This window comes from Pseudophryne corroboree, chromosome 6 (genome assembly GCF_028390025.1).
Source record: "Pseudophryne corroboree isolate aPseCor3 chromosome 6, aPseCor3.hap2, whole genome shotgun sequence".
Lineage (NCBI taxonomy): Eukaryota > Metazoa > Chordata > Amphibia > Anura > Myobatrachidae > Pseudophryne > Pseudophryne corroboree.
The window spans coordinates 374,299,285-374,320,742 of record NC_086449.1 but is presented as its reverse complement, the minus strand read 5'-3'; the positions used below and the strand labels follow the sequence as shown (position 1 = coordinate 374,320,742).

Genomic DNA, 21,458 nt, shown 5'->3' with positions numbered 1-21,458 from the left:
TGGTAATGACAATCCTGTACAGCGAATCTCAGGTATTCCTGATGGGGGGGCATATATGGGGAGATGAAGGTACGCATCCTTTATGTCCAGAGACACCATAAACTCCCCTTCCTCCATGTTGGCTATTATCGCTCTGAGAGATTCCATTTTTAATTTGAATCTTTTTATGTAAAGGTTTAGGGATTTCAGATTCAAAATAGGTCTGACCGAACCGTCCGGTTTCGGGACCACAAATAGGGTTGAGTAGTAACCTCTTCCCTGCTGGTGCAGGGGAACCTTGATTATCACTTGCTGTATACACAGCGTCTGAATTGCAGCTAACACTATATCCCTTTCCGATGTGGAAGCTGGTAGGGCCGATTTGAAAAATCGGCGCGGGGGCACCTCCTCGAATTCCAATTTGTAACCCTGGGAAACTATGTCCAACACCCAGGGATTCAGGTCTGAACTGACCCAGGCCTGACTGAAAAGTCGAAGACGTGCCCCCACCGGTGCGGACTCCCTCAGGGGAGCCCCAGCGCCATGCTGTGGGTTTTGGAGCAGCCGGGGAGGACTTTTGTTCCTGGGCACCTGCCGAAGCAGGTGCTCTTTTGCCTCTGCCCTTACCTCTGGCGAGGAAAGAGGATCCCCGACCTCTTCTGGACTTGTGCGACCGAAAGGACTGCATCCGATAGGGTGTTACTTTCTTTTGCTGTTGGGGAATATATGGTAAAAAATTTGATTAACCTGCTGTAGCTGTGGAAACCAGGTCCGTCAGCCAATCCCCAAACAATACATCACCCTTATAGGGTAGTACTTCCATATGTTTTTTGGAATCCGCATCACCCGTCCATTGGCGAGTCCATAAGGATCTTCTCGCTGAGATAGACATGGCATTGGCCCTAGAAGCTAGCAATCCAATGTCCCTTTGAGCATCCCTCATAAATAAGACTGCGTCTTTTATATGGGCTAGAGTTAAGAATATAGTATTCTTATCCATATTATCAAATTGATCTGTCAGCTCATCTGTCCAAGCTGCAATTGCGATACACACCCATGCCGACGCAATTGTCGGCCTTAGCACAGCACCTGTATGAGAATAAATACACTTTAAGGTAGTTTCTTGCCTGCGATCTGCAGGGTCCTTAAGGGCTGCTGTGTCAAGAGACGGTAGCGCCACTTTCTTGGACAGGCGCGTCAGGGCCTTGTCCACAGTGGGGGGTGATTCCCAAATCTCCCTGTCCTGCTTAGGGAAGGGGTATGCCATATAAATTCTTTTGGGGATCTGCGGTCTCTTTTCCGGAGTCTCCCAAGCTTTTCCAAAGAATTCATTTAATTCATGAGATGTGGGAAAGTTAATAATCTGTTTCTTTTCCTTAAACATGTGTACCCTTGTGTCGGGGACCGAGGGTTCATCCTCAATATGCAACACATACCTTATTGCCACAATCATACACTGAATGGTTTTAGTCACCGTAGGGTGCAATTTTACTTCGTCGTAGTCGACACTGGAATCAGAATCCGTGTCGGTAGTAGTGTCTTGTGTTAAGGGACGCTTTTGAGACCCCGACGGGCCCTGTGAGTCGGTCCAATCCGAGGATTGACCCCCTGATGTCCCCCCTAATTTAGCCTTATCAAGCCTTTTATGTAAAGATGTCACACTTGCATTCAACATATGCCACATGTCCATCCAATCCGGAGTCGGCACAACCGACGGGGACACACCACTCTTTTGCTCCACCTCCTCCTTGGAGAAGCCTTCCGCCTCAGACATGTCGACACGCACATACCGACACCCCACACACACAGGGATTAACCTATAAGGGGACAAAACCCCAACCAGGCCCTAAGGAGAGACAGAGAGAGAGTATGCCAGCACACACCAGCGCTTAAAAACACTGGAAAAAATATAACCAGATAGCGCTCTTCTATATATAATATACCAATTCCCACTCACTGCGTCGCTAATGTGCCCCCCTCCTCTTTTTTCCAGCCTGTGAAGTTCAGCTGGGGAGAGACCAGGGAGCCAGCATTTTCCTCATGCAGCTTCTGTGGAGAAAATGGCACTGGTTAGTGCTGAGGATCAAGCCCCGCCCACCCGACGGCGGGCTTCGGTCCCAGTGATTTTTCAATTAAAATGGCGGGGGATCATAGATTTACTGCCTCCACAGCCTAATCAATCTGCATGTGCCCAAATGTGAGGTTTATTGCTGCCCAGGGCGCCCCCCCCCTGCGCCCTGCACCCTTCAGTGCTGCTCTGTGTGTGTGTGACTGGGAGCAATGGCGCGCAGCTTAACGCTGCGCGCCTTACCTCATGAAGATCTGATGTCTTCTGCCGCCTAAGATGTCTTCTGCCTTCTCATCCGGCTTCTATCTTCGGCATCTGTGAGGAGGACGACGGCGCGGCTCCGGGACGAACCCCAGGTGAGACCTGTGTTCTGACTCCCTCTGGAGCTAATGGTGTCCAGTAGCCTTAGAAGCAGTGCCCAACTTGACAAGCCAGCTCTGCTTTCTGGCTTATGCTGGTGTTTTGGGGTGCCACACCCTGCACCTAGATATAGCGCTATGGACCCCAAATATACAGAGACGCCTTGATGCGGCTTTGGGGCTTAACCACACATTTGCGCAAATATGTGTAACGAAGATCTCTGAATTCTATTATTATGTGGGATTTATATCTGGTTACTGTTATCATTCAGAGTGCTGGAGGAAACCAAATGCCTTTTTTTCTGTGCCAACAAGGACCCTGCATTAGCAGATCTGGACGTTGAGGGAGCAGTATCGGTGCTTCCACGGACATTCTCAGTAGATCTGTGTATCAATGCCTTCTTGGCCAAGCTGGAGCTATTAGCATTATTGCTCCCTTTGCTTGCTTTATTTTCCTCACTACTCTGGGTAACAGAGATATTGGAGGGAACAGATATGCCAGATTAAATTTCTATTCTACTGACCGTGCGTCTACAAGGAACGCTCCTGGATCCTTTGTTCTCGATCCGTACCTCGGAACTTTGTTGTTTAGACGAGACGCCACGAGGTCTCTCTCTGGCAGACCCCATCTGTTCACTAGTGTCTGAAACACTTCTGGGTGTAACGCCCATTCGGTTTCCTGAATGGTGTGTCGACTGAGAAAATCCGCTTCCCAAACACTGCTGGTAGATGGAGTTCTGCCCATCTTAGAATGGGAGTTACTTCCTTTATCAATCTTTTGCTGTGAGTTCCTCCTTGATGATTGAGGTACGCTACTGCTGTCGCATTGTCTGAGCGAATCTGGACCGGTCTTCCTTGCAGAATGTCCTTTGCCTGAACTAGAGCCATATAAATGACCCTTATTCCCAACAGATTTATTGGCAGGCGACTTTCCCTTACGGTCCATTTTCCCTGGAACCAAAGTCTTCCAAGTACCGCACCCCAGCCTTGCAGACTGGCATCTGTTGTCAGGACTTGCCATTCTTTTATCCAAAAGGGTCTCCCCTTGTTTAAATGGTCTGTCTGTAGCCACCACGCTAGAGACCTTTTTACGTTTACTGGAAACTTTATCATCTGCTTTTTTATCGTCTGATCATTTCCGTTCCATTTGGTCAGAATAAGGTGCTGTAATGGTCTGGAGTGGAATTGCGCATATTTCACCATGTCGAAGGTTGATACCATCAGACCCAACAGTCGCATTGCTGCATGGATTGACATTGTCTGGGCGTGCAACGCTTCCTGAGTCATGATCTGCACCTTGACTATCTTTTTCTCTGGTAAGAGAACTTTCTGTAGGTCTGAATCCAATATGGCCCCCAAATGAAACATCCGCTGTGACGGATTCAGAGACGACTTTTCCTAATTTATGAGCCACCCGTGTCTCTGTAAACAAACTATTGTCTGTTGAAGATGGCTCAAAAGTAACTCCTGCGAATGTGCTAGGATTAACAGGTCATCGAGGTATGGGAATATTCTTATCCCCTGCTTGCGGAGACAAGCTGCCATAACCACCATAATTTTGGTAAACACCCTGGGTGCTGTTGCTAGGCCAAAGGGCAAGGCTTGGAACTGAAAATGTTCCTGACGGATGGCAAACCTGAGGTAGCACTGATAAGACCGTGCTATAGGCACATGTAGGTAAGCATCCTGTACATCCAGAGATACCATGTAATCTCCCGGTTCCATAGCCAACATTATGGAGCGTAATGTCTCCACGTGGAACCTTGGAATCCAAATGTATTTGTTTAACATTTTCAGATTGAGAATTGGTCAAAATAACCCATTTGGCTTCTGGATCAGAAATAGATTGGAGTAAAACCCCTGTCCCCTTTGTGATGGAGGTACTGGGACAATCACACCTGACTGCAGTAATTTTTGGACTGCTTCTTGTAGGGCATTGGCCTTCGACTCTATACGAGACTGGCTGGTGCAAAAAAGTCTTTGAGGAGGCTGCCTCCTGAATGGGAACCCATACCCCTGAGATACCTTCTGCACCCAAGCATCTGTTGTCGACTGTTGCCATATGTGTGCAAAACGAAGGAGTCGGCCCCCAACCCTGGAATCCTCCAGGCGGAGGCCCGTCTCTTCAGGTTGATGGTTTCTGTTCAGGCTTGGAAGCTGGCTTTTTGGTAGCCCCCTGGTTTTGAACTGGGGTTGCTTAGACTCCTCCTTAGCCTTAGCTTTGCCTTGCCATCGAAATGGGCGAAACTTTGAACCCATAGACTTAGGGTTATAACTAGTCGGAAATCTGAATTTCTTCGACTCAAATTGCTCTACGAGCGGCTACTGTCAAGGCTGATGCTCTAGAAGCGATTGTACCCATGTCAATTGACGCTTCTTCCAAGTATTGGGCAGATTGTCTTAAACGGCTTAAATTATACTCTTGCTCCCTATTAGGAGAAGAGAGGTCATTCTCTAGTTCCTCTATCCATTCGCCCATTGCCTTTGCTATCCAGGCCGAAGCCATAGCAGGTCTTACCACTGCTCCTGCGAGAGAAAATATATTTTTCAAGAAGCTATCTACCCTTCTATCTGTGACATCATTTAGTGAGGTAGATGACAGTGGTAAAGCAGATTTATGCACAAGCCGCAGTACATGTGCATCTACTTTTGGAGGAACTTCTCTTTTCGAACAATCCACAGCTGGAAATGGATAATAAGAATTCCATCTTTTCGGAATTTTATACTTTTTACTGGGAGTCGCCCAAGATTCTTCCATCATTTCTGTCTGCTCATCTGACGCTGGGAATTCAGCTTTAACTGTTTTTGTTCGTTTAAACACAGGTGCTTTAGACTTTGACACTGTTTTGGCTGGCTCTTCCAACGAGAGAACAGCCTTCACAGCCTCAATAAGTTCAGCTACATCCTCTGAACTAAAACTCTGCGACTGATCGTCATACGGAGTATTTGAATATACTGTATCATCATCTGTTGTATCATCTTGTGTAGTCTGCCACATAGACGCATCTGTCTTATTCTTACCTGTCCCTTGGTTACTTGGAGAGGCTACTGGAACCAAGCCGTAGGAAGGGAGCTGCATGGGTTAATAGTGTAACCTAACCCCTGGGGTGGTGCTACCGGAGTTAACCTGTCTGCTATTGAAGACAAAGTCTTTGCGAACATACTCCATGGTGGCTCTATTGGCTGTTGAACCAAATCCTGTTTTTTACTTTGCTGAAAAGCAAAACAGTTCGCACATAACCCCTCATGTGTGACCAACTGGTCAATTAACCCTGTTTTACAAGATAAACATGTTAGGGATGTAGGAGTGCCTGATAAATTCTCCTCGTCACTTTTGCCGCTCCCAGACATGGTAATATTCTGTTAAAGACTACACAATTTGTGACTGAAAATCACCTACATATGGATATATAGAAGTGAGCTCAATCTGACCACAACCGTGCACCTGATTTGAGGGTCAGAACAGGACTGACAACATAAAAAAAATCAGCACACATACTAGCAGTCAGTCACATGAGAAGGCATTAAACTGTGTCATATGAGAATACAACCCCCATAACAACTTACAAGTAGGATTATTGTACTTCTGTTTTTAACTGATTATTTTCAAACATAACATGCAGAAACAGTAATATACAGATCTCATATGCAATATGTACTAAAATTAACAATTCATACTAACAAGTAGAGAGAATTTTCAGTACTGTATACAATTCCTCCATAGAGCGGGATACAGGGAGACTCACCACACTTCCATATCCAAACAAAAACGCTCGCAAGACGCTGAGTGGATTCAGACGCTACTGGTGTACACTGCCGTTCTGATAACTGATGCAAGACACGGACGCCCAGTGACTTCCACGTGCATGCAGACGCTAAGGCCTGCAACTCGGTCTAAGCGGATCTCTAGTGTACACAACCGCAGCGTCTAAGCTGCGACCGAGTACCCTTCTGGTAGCGTCTGAGACGGAAGTGAGATCATTCAGTTCATGGACGGGAGACGCGCGGAAACTGGTCATGAACTCGGAGGAGGGGCGGCCAGGAGAGCGTCTGAAACCCCCTGTTGACTTAAACTCTAAGGATCGCGGCCTCTACCTAGTCCTGGCGCCTATGATCCCCAAAGCGTAGCGCTGTCGCACCAGAGAGTGTTCAGCTCATCAACACACTGTTTGTAGTCTCCACCAAAAGCAGTGTAGCTGTGTCCGGACCCCTCTAGTAAGAGGAAATCCATAGACTTACCTTCCCCCCATGCTCCGGCCACAGCCTGGTTACGTATGCTGGACCTGCTAGAACATCCGACACAGACGCCCGTCGAGACATCACTGTACCACGAAGGTAAGCGTTGTTGCGACCCGGTGGGGAGTTGTTGGAGCGACTCTTTCCAGTGTGCGTTTAAGACGCTGTTAAGAAAAGTCGCTCAAAAAAAAAAAAAAAAAAAACATAGTAAGACTATAAAAATAACATAAAAAAAGATTCAGGCTGCTTTATTAACAGTAGCCCTGTGACCATGGTCCGGCTCCTGCCGCACCAAACAAAAAACTGATTTTACTGAGTCAGTGGGCGGGATTATATGGTGAAGCCCCGATGCATCCTGGGAGGCCAGAAAGCTCGTGACCGTATTGGTGCCATTTCCGCTGTCGCTCCGGCATATCCCAATGTTATCCTGTGGATAATCCTGTGGACCCAGCCAGAGAACAAAAGCTACACCGCAATCACACCAAAATAACTCCCAAAGAAGGGAGTAACTATACCGACACTATAACCGACAACAGCATCCCGTTTGCCGGAATCCCGACGGCAAGTCCCCTCACGGGCTCACCACACATCGGGCCTAGCGGCTCGCTGCGCTCGCCACAGTTTCTATTCCCACTTGGTTGGTGGCAGGGACACAGAGTGGGAATACCGGGTTGGTGTGGGGACTCCATTTGTCAGTAAAATGCCGACTGTCGGGATTACGGCGCCGGTCTCCTGAATGCTGGGATCCCGACAGCCGGTATGTTTACTGCATACCAGGTTAAGGATAGTTTAGATGTTTTCTTTCCGTATTACAGAATATTGAGTAGAATTCAGGGAAGTACATGACAGTGCTAAAGACAGCAGGACTTGATGATATAGAAATTGCTCATACCAGTGACATAGGGCATCTCTCTAGCTCCTCCTCCTTCTTGATCTGGATATCAGCAGTTGAAACATATTTGTGCTGCAAAAAAATAAAATAAAAAGTTAGTTTGCCCAAGGGCAAAAACAAAACTATGGGGTCTTTTTACTAAGCCTTGGATGGAGATAAAGCACCAGGCAATCAGCTCCCAACTACCATGTTACAGGCTGTGTTTGAAAAATGATAGGAGCTAATTAGTTGGTACTTTATCTCAGTCCAGGCTTAGTAAAAAAGTCCCCTATATCTGCTATTTCCCAAACGCTAATTACTTACACAGAGTTAATTTTATTCTCTCTGATTCAAAACAATTTAAAAAACACATGTAAAGTGCACTAGTGGTCTATGGATTGTGGAGGCAGCCATTTTGTTTGCTGGGTCAATCAGTATCAGGAACCACTGTTTTTTATTTCAAGGATGATTATCAGTAGCTGATTACAACATGTGTGCTATTAGGGTTATTGTTCAAACATATTGAAGGCAAGTACTTAAAAAGCTAAAAATAGAATTTTTCCCCTCCTTATTATAATAACTGTCGCTACAAAAGTTATTTTGCAAAAATGGACTTCTAAAAGACTTCTTTTCTTAAATGTGTCAAGAACCAGTTGCGGAAATTATTGTATTTTGACAGAAGGTCCATCCAAACTATCAGAATTGGAAAAGAAAAAGTTCAGAAATTTCATGATAAATGGGACCTCTTAATAGATCATATCGATTCTCAGACCCAAGCCCACATTTTTAAGTTGTTTGTGCATACTGAATATTTGATGTGACAATTATTATCTTCTCCTTAGCTCCTCCTGTTGTGTTATGCTACTGACAATTACGGGCTTTTCTTCGTTTTTTTTCATATTCCTCTATAGGGTCTCTAAACATTGGCTGGTTAACCACTTCGGCAGGGATTCATTGCATTTGAAATATGACCCCCCTTCCCTAACACTTGTAGTTCTATGTTGAGGTATCCTCTACCAATTGACTTTTCCAGGTTCATGTTATTTCTCTTTACTTTGGTCTATGCACATGCAATATAACCACTCTATAATAATGAGTCTCGAGTCTGGTTAAATTTCACTTTCTTTGCACAAGCCCTTTCTATATTATCAATGTCTCTCCTTATTGTATGTCATACCAATGTACATTCTTATTGTTACATCTTTGACACTGTTATCTTCTTTTTATAAAAGCACAATAGAGATTTAAAAAAAATAAACAGCAAAGTGACCCTGAGGATTATATTATAATTGGCCATTGTGTGGCAACTGTAGTGTAGCCAATCAATGTGCCGACTTCATCATTTTTATTTGATCAAATTCAATATTTTATTTATAAAAAACAGTATTTGGAAGTAATGTCTAAAGTAACTGCTAAGTTGCAGATCGGCTGTAAACTAAATGAAGCAAGCATTTCAGTGGTGCTCATCAGAAAAGAAAAATAAGTCCAGGGAGTGTAATGCACTGGTAGGACAATTGTTTTACCTGCTTTAAAATCTTCACACTTTCATGAATAGGACGAGGCAATCCCACCAAAGTATCAGTGTCACTAAAAGGATAAAACCAAAATGTAATGCTTTATTGGGACAAGACATCTCCATAAGACAAGAGTCTACATTTGCACATGCCTAGGAAAAAATAGTAGACACAAGAACAGCATAGATACACCTTGTGCGAAATAAAGAAACACTGGTATGTGTATACTACCAATACGCACTGTCCTAGGGTGAAACCAATGAACTTGTTCCGACTCATCTCCAGGAAGCTTTCAATATCTTTGTCCCTGAAGCAGAATAAAGGGATACAATTCAGGAAGACCCGGTCCTGTTACATTTCAGGAAATGTATAGATGAGGATCGGCAGGCTGAAGCTGTGCATGTTATCTGCCCAAACATATTGCAGTGATTTTTTGATTCTTTTTTGTAGCATGAGTTTAGCAACATTTCTCATCAGATAAGGGAAATAGTAGGTGGCACTACAGAATTCTTCAAATGAACACTCAAAAAGCTCACTGCAACAATATAATGATGTGCTACAGTTAACTTAAACCATATTATACACATTTACAGTTTAGTTGTGTTTGTTTCAAAATGTAATCATGAAAACCAATGACTCCAGCCAAGACTCACAGCAAGTGCAGTACAAGGAACTGGAATTCTAGGGTGTTACTTTTATCCCCCCCTCCAGCATCCGTTTAATCTGAAGAGAATTAAGGATTAGAATTATGCAGTAGTTATCCCACCTCACTTTAGGTGTCCAGGGCAGGCCTTTCGGGAAGCTCACTCGCTCTGTGTGTATTCTCAGGCCAGCCATTGGTTGAGACATGAGCTCTCTCTCGTGTGCCTCAGACTCTGTATCGACCATGTTGTCGGAGTCCTCATTTTCCTCCTCTTCTGTCCCAATGGTTTCCTCACTCTTGAAAGGGTCTTTCTCATTGTACAGATCCATGCTGTCCTGAAATGAATGATGCAGGGGGGGCGCATTAGAAATATGCTGCTAAAGAGCGGAAGTGAAATGTATGTATAGGACAAAGATGAAAGCTAAAACGCTGAAGGATTTATTTCCAATGTGACAGCCACTACCTGTGCCCAACGTACAGAGTTTGCCTTAACTACGAGAAGGTTACAATGAATACAATTTTATATGAAAGCTCAGCATTTGATAGCCTCTGACCCCTTTCCTAATAATTTATCATACATCATAGAGAGATGCTTTGCTATTCATTTTTTTAAGTTAGATTTGTACAGTACTTTTATAGTACAGTGTATATTACAAGTTATGCTCAGGTACTAAAAATAGCCCAAAATAAAATCAATATGCATAACCAAACTAAAGCCACCCCATGCACAGTTATACCCTGCGGCTACGTCGCCCTCGCTTCTGCTGCTCCCCCTGTTCCATGCCATAAGTTGGTGGAGCTGTGGCCCTCATATTCTTCGTTACTTGGATGCTATCTTCAGGTAGAGGAGGAAGACCCAGTTCCGCTCTTTTCTTTTCCTTCATCCTCTGCAGCTCTGAAAATCCTCCTAGCGTAAACTGTTACACAGAATATTGGTAGTATCAATATAACATATCATGAAAGTGTGCTGTTTATAACCATGCGTATGTCAGAGAACATGGACTTAGGTCACTGTGTTCATACCAGCAGCACTTTCCAGAGCAGCAGCAGGACCTTCTTCATAGGAAAATGAGGAGAGTGACCACTGCAGAACTTAGTCACCATTGTGAACAGGAGATGAGCAAATGGCTCCTCACCATTGGATGGAAAAGCTGAGATTAAAACACATTACATTAATGCCCAAATGCACTTCTAATAAATTATCAGTAGGAAAATTAAAGTGTGTATTTGTATAAGTGTTTTATTGTGAAACCGGTTACAATAAAGAGGACGTGGAACCTAACATTTTATACAACTAGAAATTTCAAGAAACTATATCAGTACGGTTTCTGGATATTTATACAGAAGCTTAAGCTAGCTGACTTAACATTGGCATGTGAGTAGATACCATTAACCTGTACTCAGTAAGGACCAAGGGATGTTTCCAAAATCCCAATGTTTGACACTTTAAAGATCGGCCAAGTACCCACCAAGTTCTGTGCGGAATGTCTCTCTCTGAGTATTCCTTTCTGCGTCATCTCCTGGTGACTCCTGCCTCATGTTTTCCACCAGCAGGTACATAACACTTAGAATCACCCTACATAAAATAAACATTGGGTACAGAAACAAACTGTTGTCAGTGAAAGAGCATTGTGCACACGTAACACAGTATTACCCAACCTCAAATATTCACCAGGTCACTAGACAAAAAACAATGTACATTACCTGAGCTCAGTGCTGTCAGCTAATGATAGAGCGGGTTTCCTCAGAGCACTGCTACACGCCTGGCTGTTCCTGTACTCAGGAAGAGCAAGACAGATTTACATAGAGAGAGAGAGACACATAGCTACAGAAAGAACGAGAGAGAGTGAGCACACTAATACAAAGCACAAGACAGCACATGGGAGAGAGCACAATATCAATGTGAAAAAATCCCTGTCTCAGTTCAAAACGTGTTTTCTCAACAGATATTACTTCTCCCTATCAATGGATTAACACCGGTGATAGCACTGCTCATTTCTCATTGCCAAAGCATAGAGAAGCCATTTCCAAGTATTACTTCTCCAGATATTGCCATCTCAGGATGGATCGCATGTGACCTAAAATCCTTTCATTGCTGGGAAAATATATATTCTAACTTACAGAAGTGGAAAGGTTTGAGAACAACATACAAGTGCAGAGATTGGGGTTGGGAGTATGGCACTACTTCTCTGTAGCAACACAAGCATGAGGGAGTCTCTAACGCGCTCCGGACCATTTGTCCAGCAGATCCCACTGAAACGTTCTTGCATGGAATCTTCCGAATGGAATCGCTTCGTAAGAAGCCACCATCTTTCCCAGGACCCTTGTGCATTGATGCACTGACACTTGTCCTGGTTTCAGGATGTTCCTGACTAGCTCGGATAACTCCCTGGCCTTCTCCTCCGGGAGAAACACCTTTTTCTGGACTGTGTCCAGAATCATCCCTAGGAACAGTAGACGTGTTGTTGGAATCAGCTGCGATTTTGGAATATTTAGAATCCACCCGTGCTGACGTAGCACCACCTGAGATAGTGCTACTCCGACCTCTAACTGTTCCCTGGACCTTGCCCTTATCAGGAGATCGTCCAAGTAAGGGATAATTAAGACGCCTTTTCTTCGAAGAAGAATCATCATTTCGGCCATTACCTTGGTAAAGACCCGTGGTGCCGTGGACAACCCAAACGGCAGCGTCTGAAACTGATAATGACAGTTCTGTACCACAAACCTGAGGTACCCTTGGTGAGAAGGGTAGATTGGGACATGGAGATAAGCATCTTTGATGTCCAGAGACACCATATAGTCCCCTTCTTCCAGGTTCGCTATCACTGCTCTGAGTGATTCAATCTTGAATTTGAACCTTTTTATGTAAGTGTTCAATGATTTCAGATTTAAAATCGGTCTCACCGAGCCGTCCGGCTTCGGTACCACAAACAGCGTGGAATAATACCCCTTTCCCTGTTGTAGGAGGGGTACCTTGATTATCACCTGCTGGGAATACAGCTTGTGAATAGCTTCCAATACTGCCTCCCTGTCGGAGGGAGACGTTGGTAGAGCAGACTTCAGGAACCGGCGAGGGGGAGACGTCTCGAATTCCAGTTTGTACCCCTGTGATACTACCTGCAGGATCCAGGGGTCCACTTGCGAGTGAGCCCACTGCGCGTTGAAATTTTTGAGACGGGCCCCCACCGTGCCTGAGTCCGCTTGTAAAGCCCCAGCGTCATGCTGAAGACTTGGCAGAAGCGGGGGAGGGCTTCTGATCCTGGGAATTACTTCTCCCTATCAATGGATTAACACCGGTGATAGCACTGCTCATTTCTCATTGCCAAAGCATAGAGAAGCCATTTCCAAGTATTACTTCTCCAGATATTGCCATCTCAGGATGGATCGCATGTGACCTAAAATCCTTTCATTGCTGGGAAAATATATATTCTAACTTACAGAAGTGGAAAGGTTTGAGAACAACATACAAGTGCAGAGATTGGGGTTGGGAGTATGGCACTACTTCTCTGTAGCAACACAAGCATGAGGGAGTCTCTAACGTGCTTTAGAGAGGAGCCATTATGTTATGCAATCACTTTGTAATCTTTTATTAGGTGCTGGTCACTTACATGACTTTAATGGGAAGCAAGAAAATTAAAATGGAACAAACTGATAATTTCTCTTAATTATTGCTCTGTATGTATGTACACACATAAATACATACTCACATACACTACACATAAGTGTCCATACATCAAACAGTCAAAAAAAAAAGGGATGAAATCTTTCATGAAATAGCTCAACTAAACTCACGCAATCTCCATGTTCAGCAGTTCCAGGAAGACTGCAAACGTTCCCATCTGGTACAGGAGGAAGCAGTTATAACGGGACCAGTGCAGAACATCCAAATCATTATCACACTCTCCAAACACACCTGGCCAGAAACAGAGCAATAGGGGTTAAACACTGAATTTCTCAACATAAATCCGATGGCTAGCAAACAACATGACTTCTCACTCTGGAATTATGTAATAAATCTTTGATATAACAAATAAACCAAATACAGTTGTTAATACAGACTAGTTTTAGTGCATGGACAATAAGAAACCAGCACTGGGATTCCAGCTCTAGGAAGCTGCTGGGTGTCAGTGTAATGCAGTCAATAATTTATTGTGATTAGTTACTGGAAAATAGAAGTCATGCCAGGTCTACACAGGGGCTGATCTACACTTCTTGATACCTTATGCAGTTTGCTACCTCAATGACTCTCCCAGCTCACATGATCGAAAAGGTCATACGGCCCATAAATAGGGGACTACTAAACACATAAGTATTTAACTCATGCTCAGACACCTACACAATTTAGTAATAATGTGTATGTATATATATATATATATATATATATATATATATATATATATATATATATATATATATGTTTTTGCTTTTTTTCGCTCAAATTTTTTTAAAACTGATGTTTAAAGGATTGTTAGGTAGCATGGATTAGAATTGTGTAGCTAGACTGCAGTGTGGAGAAGTTTTGCCAGTGTATTAGAGTAGAGTCCTATAGGTAATGTACAGGGGTAGGGCGATTATTGCAAGAAGTGTAGAGCAGTGGTTCTCAACTCCAGTCCTCAAGAACCCCCAACAGATCATGTCTTTAAACATGCACCGATGAGTTCATCTATTTTGCTTGGACAGTAATTGTCCCACCTGCTTCCAAAGGAAGAAAACCCCAAAACATGACCTGCTGGTGGTACCCAAGGGTTAAGGTCTAGAACCACTGGTGTAGAGGAATCATTAATTAGAAGGGATTTCTTATCCCTGGTATAAAACATGTATGTGTTTCCATAAAGAAAATCTAGCAGGATTTTAGTTACTGGAAGACCTCTACAGGTAGTTATTCGTGGAGCTCCAGCAATAAGTGAAGAGAACAATTCCTGTAGGGTGGGTTATGGGGTCGGCAGGTAGATGTTTGGAACCATAGATTATCCTCTTCGTGCAAACAAGAAACCATTTTTGGAGGCAATTTTTGTTTTATTTAATTTACAGTAGGCTTAAGGTCCTCCCTAATACCTAGTGTTTAGATTAATATGCTGACGCGTTGTATTTTATGGCAGAGATTGCAAACAGCTTAGTCAGGACACCATAATGTATTTGATCACCATTTACAGGAAGGAACTATCTGCACCTTGGCAAAACCAAACATGCTGCCCTGCAGGTTGGGCAGATCTAAGATGTGCAGAGAGATTTGTGAAGGGCATGTCCTAGCCCAATTCTAAATTTCGGTAAAACAAAACTGTCAAAATTTGCCCTCGATGCAAACAATAAATGTATTTACATCCCTTACATTGCAACATTGTGTATTCCAGGAGCACATTGCTCCTTTATTTGCTCTTATTCCTTACTCTGAATCAGGCCAGCAATATCAAATAGAGTCTAAAGTTGTTGGGAATAAGACTGGGCAGACTAGATGGGTTGTGGTTTTATCTGCCATTAGTCCTGTAGGAATGGGGAAGCAGTGTCATGCACATGATGACTGTAAATAAAACAATGTCATTTTGGGAATTAAGCTGTAATTATTCCATCACTCACAATAAAAAAATCTTGAATTACTGGCGTGACAAAACAAAATAAATGGTAACTGTGTCACAAAAGGAAAACGTTGAGGATGAGTAATGATAATCCAACAAGCAATGTTTGCTTGCAGTCATTTCTGTAAGCAACACACCCTCTTGTTTAATTCCCTAATGAACACATAAGTGTGGAGCACTTACACCTGGGTGTGGATCATTGGGTAAACAGTCAATAGGTCATCCCCATATGGTCGACATGGTCAAAATGTTGACAGGTCAAAGGTAGACAACGGAAAAGGTCAACAACTTTTTTTTGGTGTCATTTTCACCGTCAGACCACAGGAAACCCAAATTGTACTGCATCCCGTTGCGTGGGCAAGTGTTGTTATTCCCAATCGTAGCCCACGTGGATGGTCAAGTATGAAAAGGTGGGAAAAATGCAAAGAAACCCTTAGAAAGTTATGTCGTCCATTGTCACACCAATCTTTTTACCGGTCGACCATAAGCATTGTAAAACTTATTACACGTTATCCTAATGTATAGATCTGCCTCACAGTAACCTGCAGATTACCCATTTCCAGGTGCTCACCTTGTGCCAAATACAGGATAGCTCTAGCCACCTCCAGCCGATGCTCCCTGCTCACCACCTCCAGCCCGTCCAGGAGACACATGACATGTGTTCTGCGCTGAGCTGAACCCAGAGATGTCCATCTGGCCCCACTCACTGCCAAAGGAAGTAATCATAGGAAAACTATTAACAATAATCATAAAAAAGTTATAGCATACAGGACACTTAGCAACATACCACGGACACTGAAGGAGACAAATGTGCAATCCAAACAATCACTTTTCCTTTTTCACCGGTAGCCTTCTGCTGTAAGTGTCAATAAGAACTACTATGAGCAGAAAAGCACAATTTTTAATTAACTTTTAATTATGTGCATGTGTTAAAATGATTTCTGAAATACGCAACGCTTGTAAAGGGGAAAGGATGCCACCCTTACACCCTTTACATGTCCATAAATATTCAGTAAGAAAAGTCACTGGTTATAGGGTGCAGACAGCCCTGTATAACTGCTGGATTGTTTGCTTGTACTTATAAATTGTAGTGGTATATGGCATACTGGTCATACTTGTAATATAACATGCAGCAGTAAAATCAAAAGGAACTTACAAAGCATTGTAGAAAAGTAACAGTCAGTCAATATCTGTTAAAATACAGGTATGACTTAGGTGCAGTTCGGTGTAGTAGATTATATATATATATATATATATATATATATATATATATATATATATATATATATATATATATATATATATATATATATATATAAATAATAAGAATTTACTTACCGATAATTCTATTTCTCATAGTCCGTAGTGGATGCTGGGAACTCCGTAAGGACCATGGGGAATAGCGGCTCCGCAGGAGACTGGGCACAAAAGTAAAAGCTTTTAGGTCACCTGGTGTGCACTGGCTCCTCCCCCTATGACCCTCCTCCAAGCCTCAGTTAGGATACTGTGCCCGGACGAGCGTACATAATAAGGAAGGATCTTGAATCCCGGGTAAGACTCATACCAGCCACACCAATCACACCGTACAACTTGTGATCTGAACCCAGTTAACAGTATGATAAACGTAGGAGCCTCTGAAAAGATGGCTCACAACAATAAACAACCCGATTTTTGTAACAATAACTATATACAAGTATTGCAGACAATCCGCACTTGGGATGGGCGCCCAGCATCCACTACGGACTATGAGAAATAGAATTATCGGTAAGTAAATTCTTATTTTCTCTGACGTCCTAGTGGATGCTGGGAACTCCGTAAGGACCATGGGGATTATACCAAAGCTCCCAAACGGGCGGGAGAGTGCGGATGACTCTGCAGCACCGAATGAGAGAACTCCAGGTCCTCCTCAGCCAGGGTATCGAATTTGTAAAATTTAGCAAACGTGTTTGCCCCTGACCAAGTAGCTGCTCGGCAAAGTTGTAAAGCCGAGACCCCTCGGGTAGCCGCCCAAGATGAGCCCACTTTCCTTGTGGAATGGGCTTTTACAGATTTTGGCTGTGGCAGGCCTGCCACAGAATGTGCAAGCTGAATTGTACTACAAATCCAACGAGCAATCGTCTGCTTAGAAGCAGGAGCACCCAGCTTGTTGGGTGCATACAGGATAAACAGCGAGTCAGATTTTCTGACTCCAGCCGTCCTGGAAACATATATTTTCAGGGCCCTGACTACGTCCAGCAACTTGGAGTCCTCCAAGTCCCTAGTAGCCGCAGGTACCACAATAGGCTGGTTCATGTGAAACGCTGAAACCACCTTAGGGAGAAATTGAGGGCGAGTCCTCAGTTCTGCCCTGTCTGAATGAAAAATTAGGTAAGGGCTTTTATATGATAAAGCCGCCAATTCAGAGACACGCCTGGCTGAAGCCAGGGCTAACAGCATGACCACTTTCCATGTGAGATATTTCAATTCCACAGTGGTGAGTGGTTCAAACCAATGTGATTTTAGGAGACTCAACACTACATTGAGATCCCAAGGTGCCACTGGAGGCACAAAAGGAGGCTGTATATGCAGTACCCCTTTGACAAACGTCTGAACTTCAGGCACTGAAGCCAGTTCTTTTTGGAAGAAGATTGACAGGGCCGAAATTTGAACCTTAATGGACCCTAATTTTAGGCCCATAGATAGTCCTGTTTGCAGGAAATGCAGGAAACGACCCAGTTGAAATTCCTCTGTAGGGGCCTTCTTGGCCTCACACCACGCAACATATTTCCGCCAAATGCGGTGATAATGTTTTGCGGTTACATCCTTTCTGGCCTTGACCAGGGTAGGGATGACTTCTTCTGGAATGCCTTTTTCCTTCAGGATCCGGCGTTCAACCTCCATGCCGTCAAACGCAGCCGCGGTAAGTCTTGGAACAGACAAGGTCCCTGCTGGAGCAGGTCCTTTCTGAGAGGTAGGTCCTCCGTGAGCATCTCTTGAAGTTCCGGGTACCAAGTCCTTCTTGGCCAATCCGGAGCCACGAGTATAGTTCTTACTCCTCTCCTTCTTATGATTCTCAGTACTTTGGGTATGAGAGGCAGAGGAGGGAACACATACACTGACTGGTACACCCACGGTGTTACCAGAGCGTCCACCGCTATTGCCTGAGGGTCCCTTGACCTGGCGCAATATCTGTCTAGTTTCTTGTTGAGACGAGACGCCATCATGTCCACCTTTGGTTTTTCCCAACGGTTTACAATCACGTGGAAGACTTCTGGGTGAAGTCCCCACTCCCCCGGGTGGAGGTCGTGTCTGCTGAGGAAGTCTGCTTCCCAGTTGTCCACTCCCGGAATGAACACCGCTGACAGTGCTGTCACATGATTTTCCGCCCAGCGAAGAATTCTTGCAGCTTCTGCCATTGCCCTCCTGCTTCTTGTGCCGCCCTGTCCGTTTACGTGGGCGACTGCCGTGATGTTGTCCGATTGGATCAAAACCGACTGACCCTGAAGCAGAGGCCTTGCTTGACTTAGGGCATTGTAAATTGCCCTTAGTTCCAGGATATTTATGTGAAGAGACGTTTCCATGCTTGACCACAAGCCCTGGAAGTTTCTTCCCTGTGTGACTGCTCCCCAGCCTCTCAGGCTGGCATCCGTGGTCACCAGAATCCAGTCCTGAATGCCGAATCTGCGGCCCTCTAGAAGATGAGCACTCTGCAACCACCACAGGAGAGACACCCTTGTCCTTGGAGATAGGGTTATCCGCTGATGCATCTGAAGATGCGATCCGGACCATTTGTCCAGCAGATCCCACTGAAACGTTCTTGCATGGAATCTTCCGAATGGAATCGCTTCGTAAGAAGCCACCATCTTTCCCAGGACCCTTGTGCATTGATGCACTGACACTTGTCCTGGTTTCAGGATGTTCCTGACTAGCTCGGATAACTCCCTGGCCTTCTCCTCCGGGAGAAACACCTTTTTCTGGACTGTGTCCAGAATCATCCCTAGGAACAGTAGACGTGTTGTTGGAATCAGCTGCGATTTTGGAATATTTAGAATCCACCCGTGCTGACGTAGCACCACCTGAGATAGTGCTACTCCGACCTCTAACTGTTCCCTGGACCTTGCCCTTATCAGGAGATCGTCCAAGTAAGGGATAATTAAGACGCCTTTTCTTCGAAGAAGAATCATCATTTCGGCCATTACCTTGGTAAAGACCCGTGGTGCCGTGGACAACCCAAACGGCAGCGTCTGAAACTGATAATGACAGTTCTGTACCACAAACCTGAGGTACCCTTGGTGAGAAGGGTAGATTGGGACATGGAGATAAGCATCTTTGATGTCCAGAGACACCATATAGTCCCCTTCTTCCAGGTTCGCTATCACTGCTCTGAGTGATTCCATCTTGAATTTGAACCTTTTTATGTAAGTGTTCAATGATTTCAGATTTAAAATCGGTCTCACCGAGCCGTCCGGCTTCGGTACCACAAACAGCGTGGAATAATACCCCTTTCCCTGTTGTAGGAGGGGTACCTTGATTATCACCTGCTGGGAATACAGCTTGTGAATAGCTTCCAATACTGCCTCCCTGTCGGAGGGAGACGTTGGTAGAGCAGACTTCAGGAACCGGCGAGGGGGAGACGTCTCGAATTCCAGTTTGTACCCCTGTGATACTACCTGCAGGATCCAGGGGTCCACTTGCGAGTGAGCCCACTGCGCGTTGAAATTTTTGAGACGGGCCCCCACCGTGCCTGAGTCCGCTTGTAAAGCCCCAGCGTCATGCTGAAGACTTGGCAGAAGCGGGGGAGGGCTTCTGATCCTGGGAAGAGGCTGCTTGCTGCAGTCTTTTTCCCCTTCCTCTGCCCCGGGGCAGAAATGAGTGGCCTTTTGCCCGCTTGCCCTTATGGGGACGAAAGGACTGAGTTTGAAAAGACGGTGTCTTTTTCTGCTGAGAGGTGACCTGGGGTAAAAAGGTGGATTTCCCAGCCGTCGCCGTGGCCACCAGGTCTGATAGACCGACCCCAAATAACTCCTCCCCTTTATACGGCAAAACTTCCATATGCCGTTTTGAATCCGCATCACCTGACCACTGTCGTGTCCATAAACTTCTTCTGGCAGAAATGGACAACGCACTTACTCTTGATGCCAGGGTGCAAATATCCCTCTGTGCATCTCGCATATATAGTAATGCATCCTTTAAATGCTCTATAGTCAATAATATACTGTCCCTATCCAGGGTATCAATATTTTCAGTCAGGGAATCCGACCAAGCCACTCCAGCGCTGCACATCCAGGCTGAGGCGATTGCTGGTCGTAGTATAACACCAGTATGTGTGTATATACCTTTTAGGATATTTTCCAGCTTTCTATCAGCTGGTTCCTTGAGGGCGGCCGTATCAGGAGACGGTAACGCCACTTGTTTTGATAAGCGTGTGAGCGCCTTATCTACCCTAGGGGGTGTTTCCCAACGCGCCCTAACCTCTGGCGGGAAAGGGTATAATGCCAATAATTTATTAGAAATCAGCAGTTTTTTATCGGGGGAAACCCACGCTTTGTCACACACCTCATTTAATTCATCTGATTCAGGAAAAACTATGGGTAGTTTTTTCACACCCCACATAATACCCTTTTTTGTGGTACTTGTAGTATCGGAAATGTTCAAAGCCTCCTTCATTGCCGTGATCATGTAACGTGTGGCCCTACTGGACATTACGTTTGTCTCGTCACCGTCGACACTGGAGTCCGTATCCGTGTCTGGGTCTGTGTCGACCATCTGAGGTAACGGGCGCTTTAGAGCCCCTGACGGTGTTTGAGACGCCTGGACAGGCACTAACTGATTTGCCGGCTGTCTCATGTCGTCAACAGTTTTTTGCAAAGTGCTGACACTGTCACGTAATTCCTTCCATACGACCATCCAGTCAGGTGTCGACTCCCTAGGGGGTGACATCACTATTACAGGCAATTGCTCCGCCTCCACATCATTTTCCTCCTCATACATGTCGACACAAACGTACCGACACACAGCACACACACAGGGAATGCTCTGATAGAGGACAGGACCCCACGAGCCCTTTGGGGAGACAGAGGGAGAGTTTGCCAGCACACACCAGAGCGCTATATATATGCAGGGATAACCTTATATAAGTGTTTCTCCCTTCTATAGCTGCTGTATATGTATTTTCTGCCAATTAGTGCCCCCCCTCTCTTGTTTTACCCTGATTCTGTAGCAGGACTGCAGGGGAG

The 21,458-nt window shown here is 44.8% G+C and overlaps 1 protein-coding gene across 1 annotated transcript in view; it reads right to left on the bottom strand.

The window, feature by feature from the left end:
* Positions 1-21,458, bottom strand: part of STRIP2 (striatin interacting protein 2) — a 246,197-nt gene that overhangs the window by 130,381 nt on the left and 94,358 nt on the right. Inside the window, exons 4-13 of the mRNA XM_063926727.1 lie at positions 15,815-15,949; positions 13,463-13,583; positions 11,375-11,443; positions 11,140-11,246; positions 10,694-10,821; positions 10,408-10,587; positions 9,794-10,005; positions 9,269-9,334; positions 9,037-9,100; positions 7,535-7,606 (exon numbers count right to left, since the gene is read on the bottom strand). Of these exons, the coding sequence (XP_063782797.1) occupies positions 7,535-7,606; positions 9,037-9,100; positions 9,269-9,334; positions 9,794-10,005; positions 10,408-10,587; positions 10,694-10,821; positions 11,140-11,246; positions 11,375-11,443; positions 13,463-13,583; positions 15,815-15,949 (1,154 nt within the window). The remainder of the gene's footprint in view (positions 1-7,534; positions 7,607-9,036; positions 9,101-9,268; positions 9,335-9,793; positions 10,006-10,407; positions 10,588-10,693; positions 10,822-11,139; positions 11,247-11,374; positions 11,444-13,462; positions 13,584-15,814; positions 15,950-21,458) is intronic.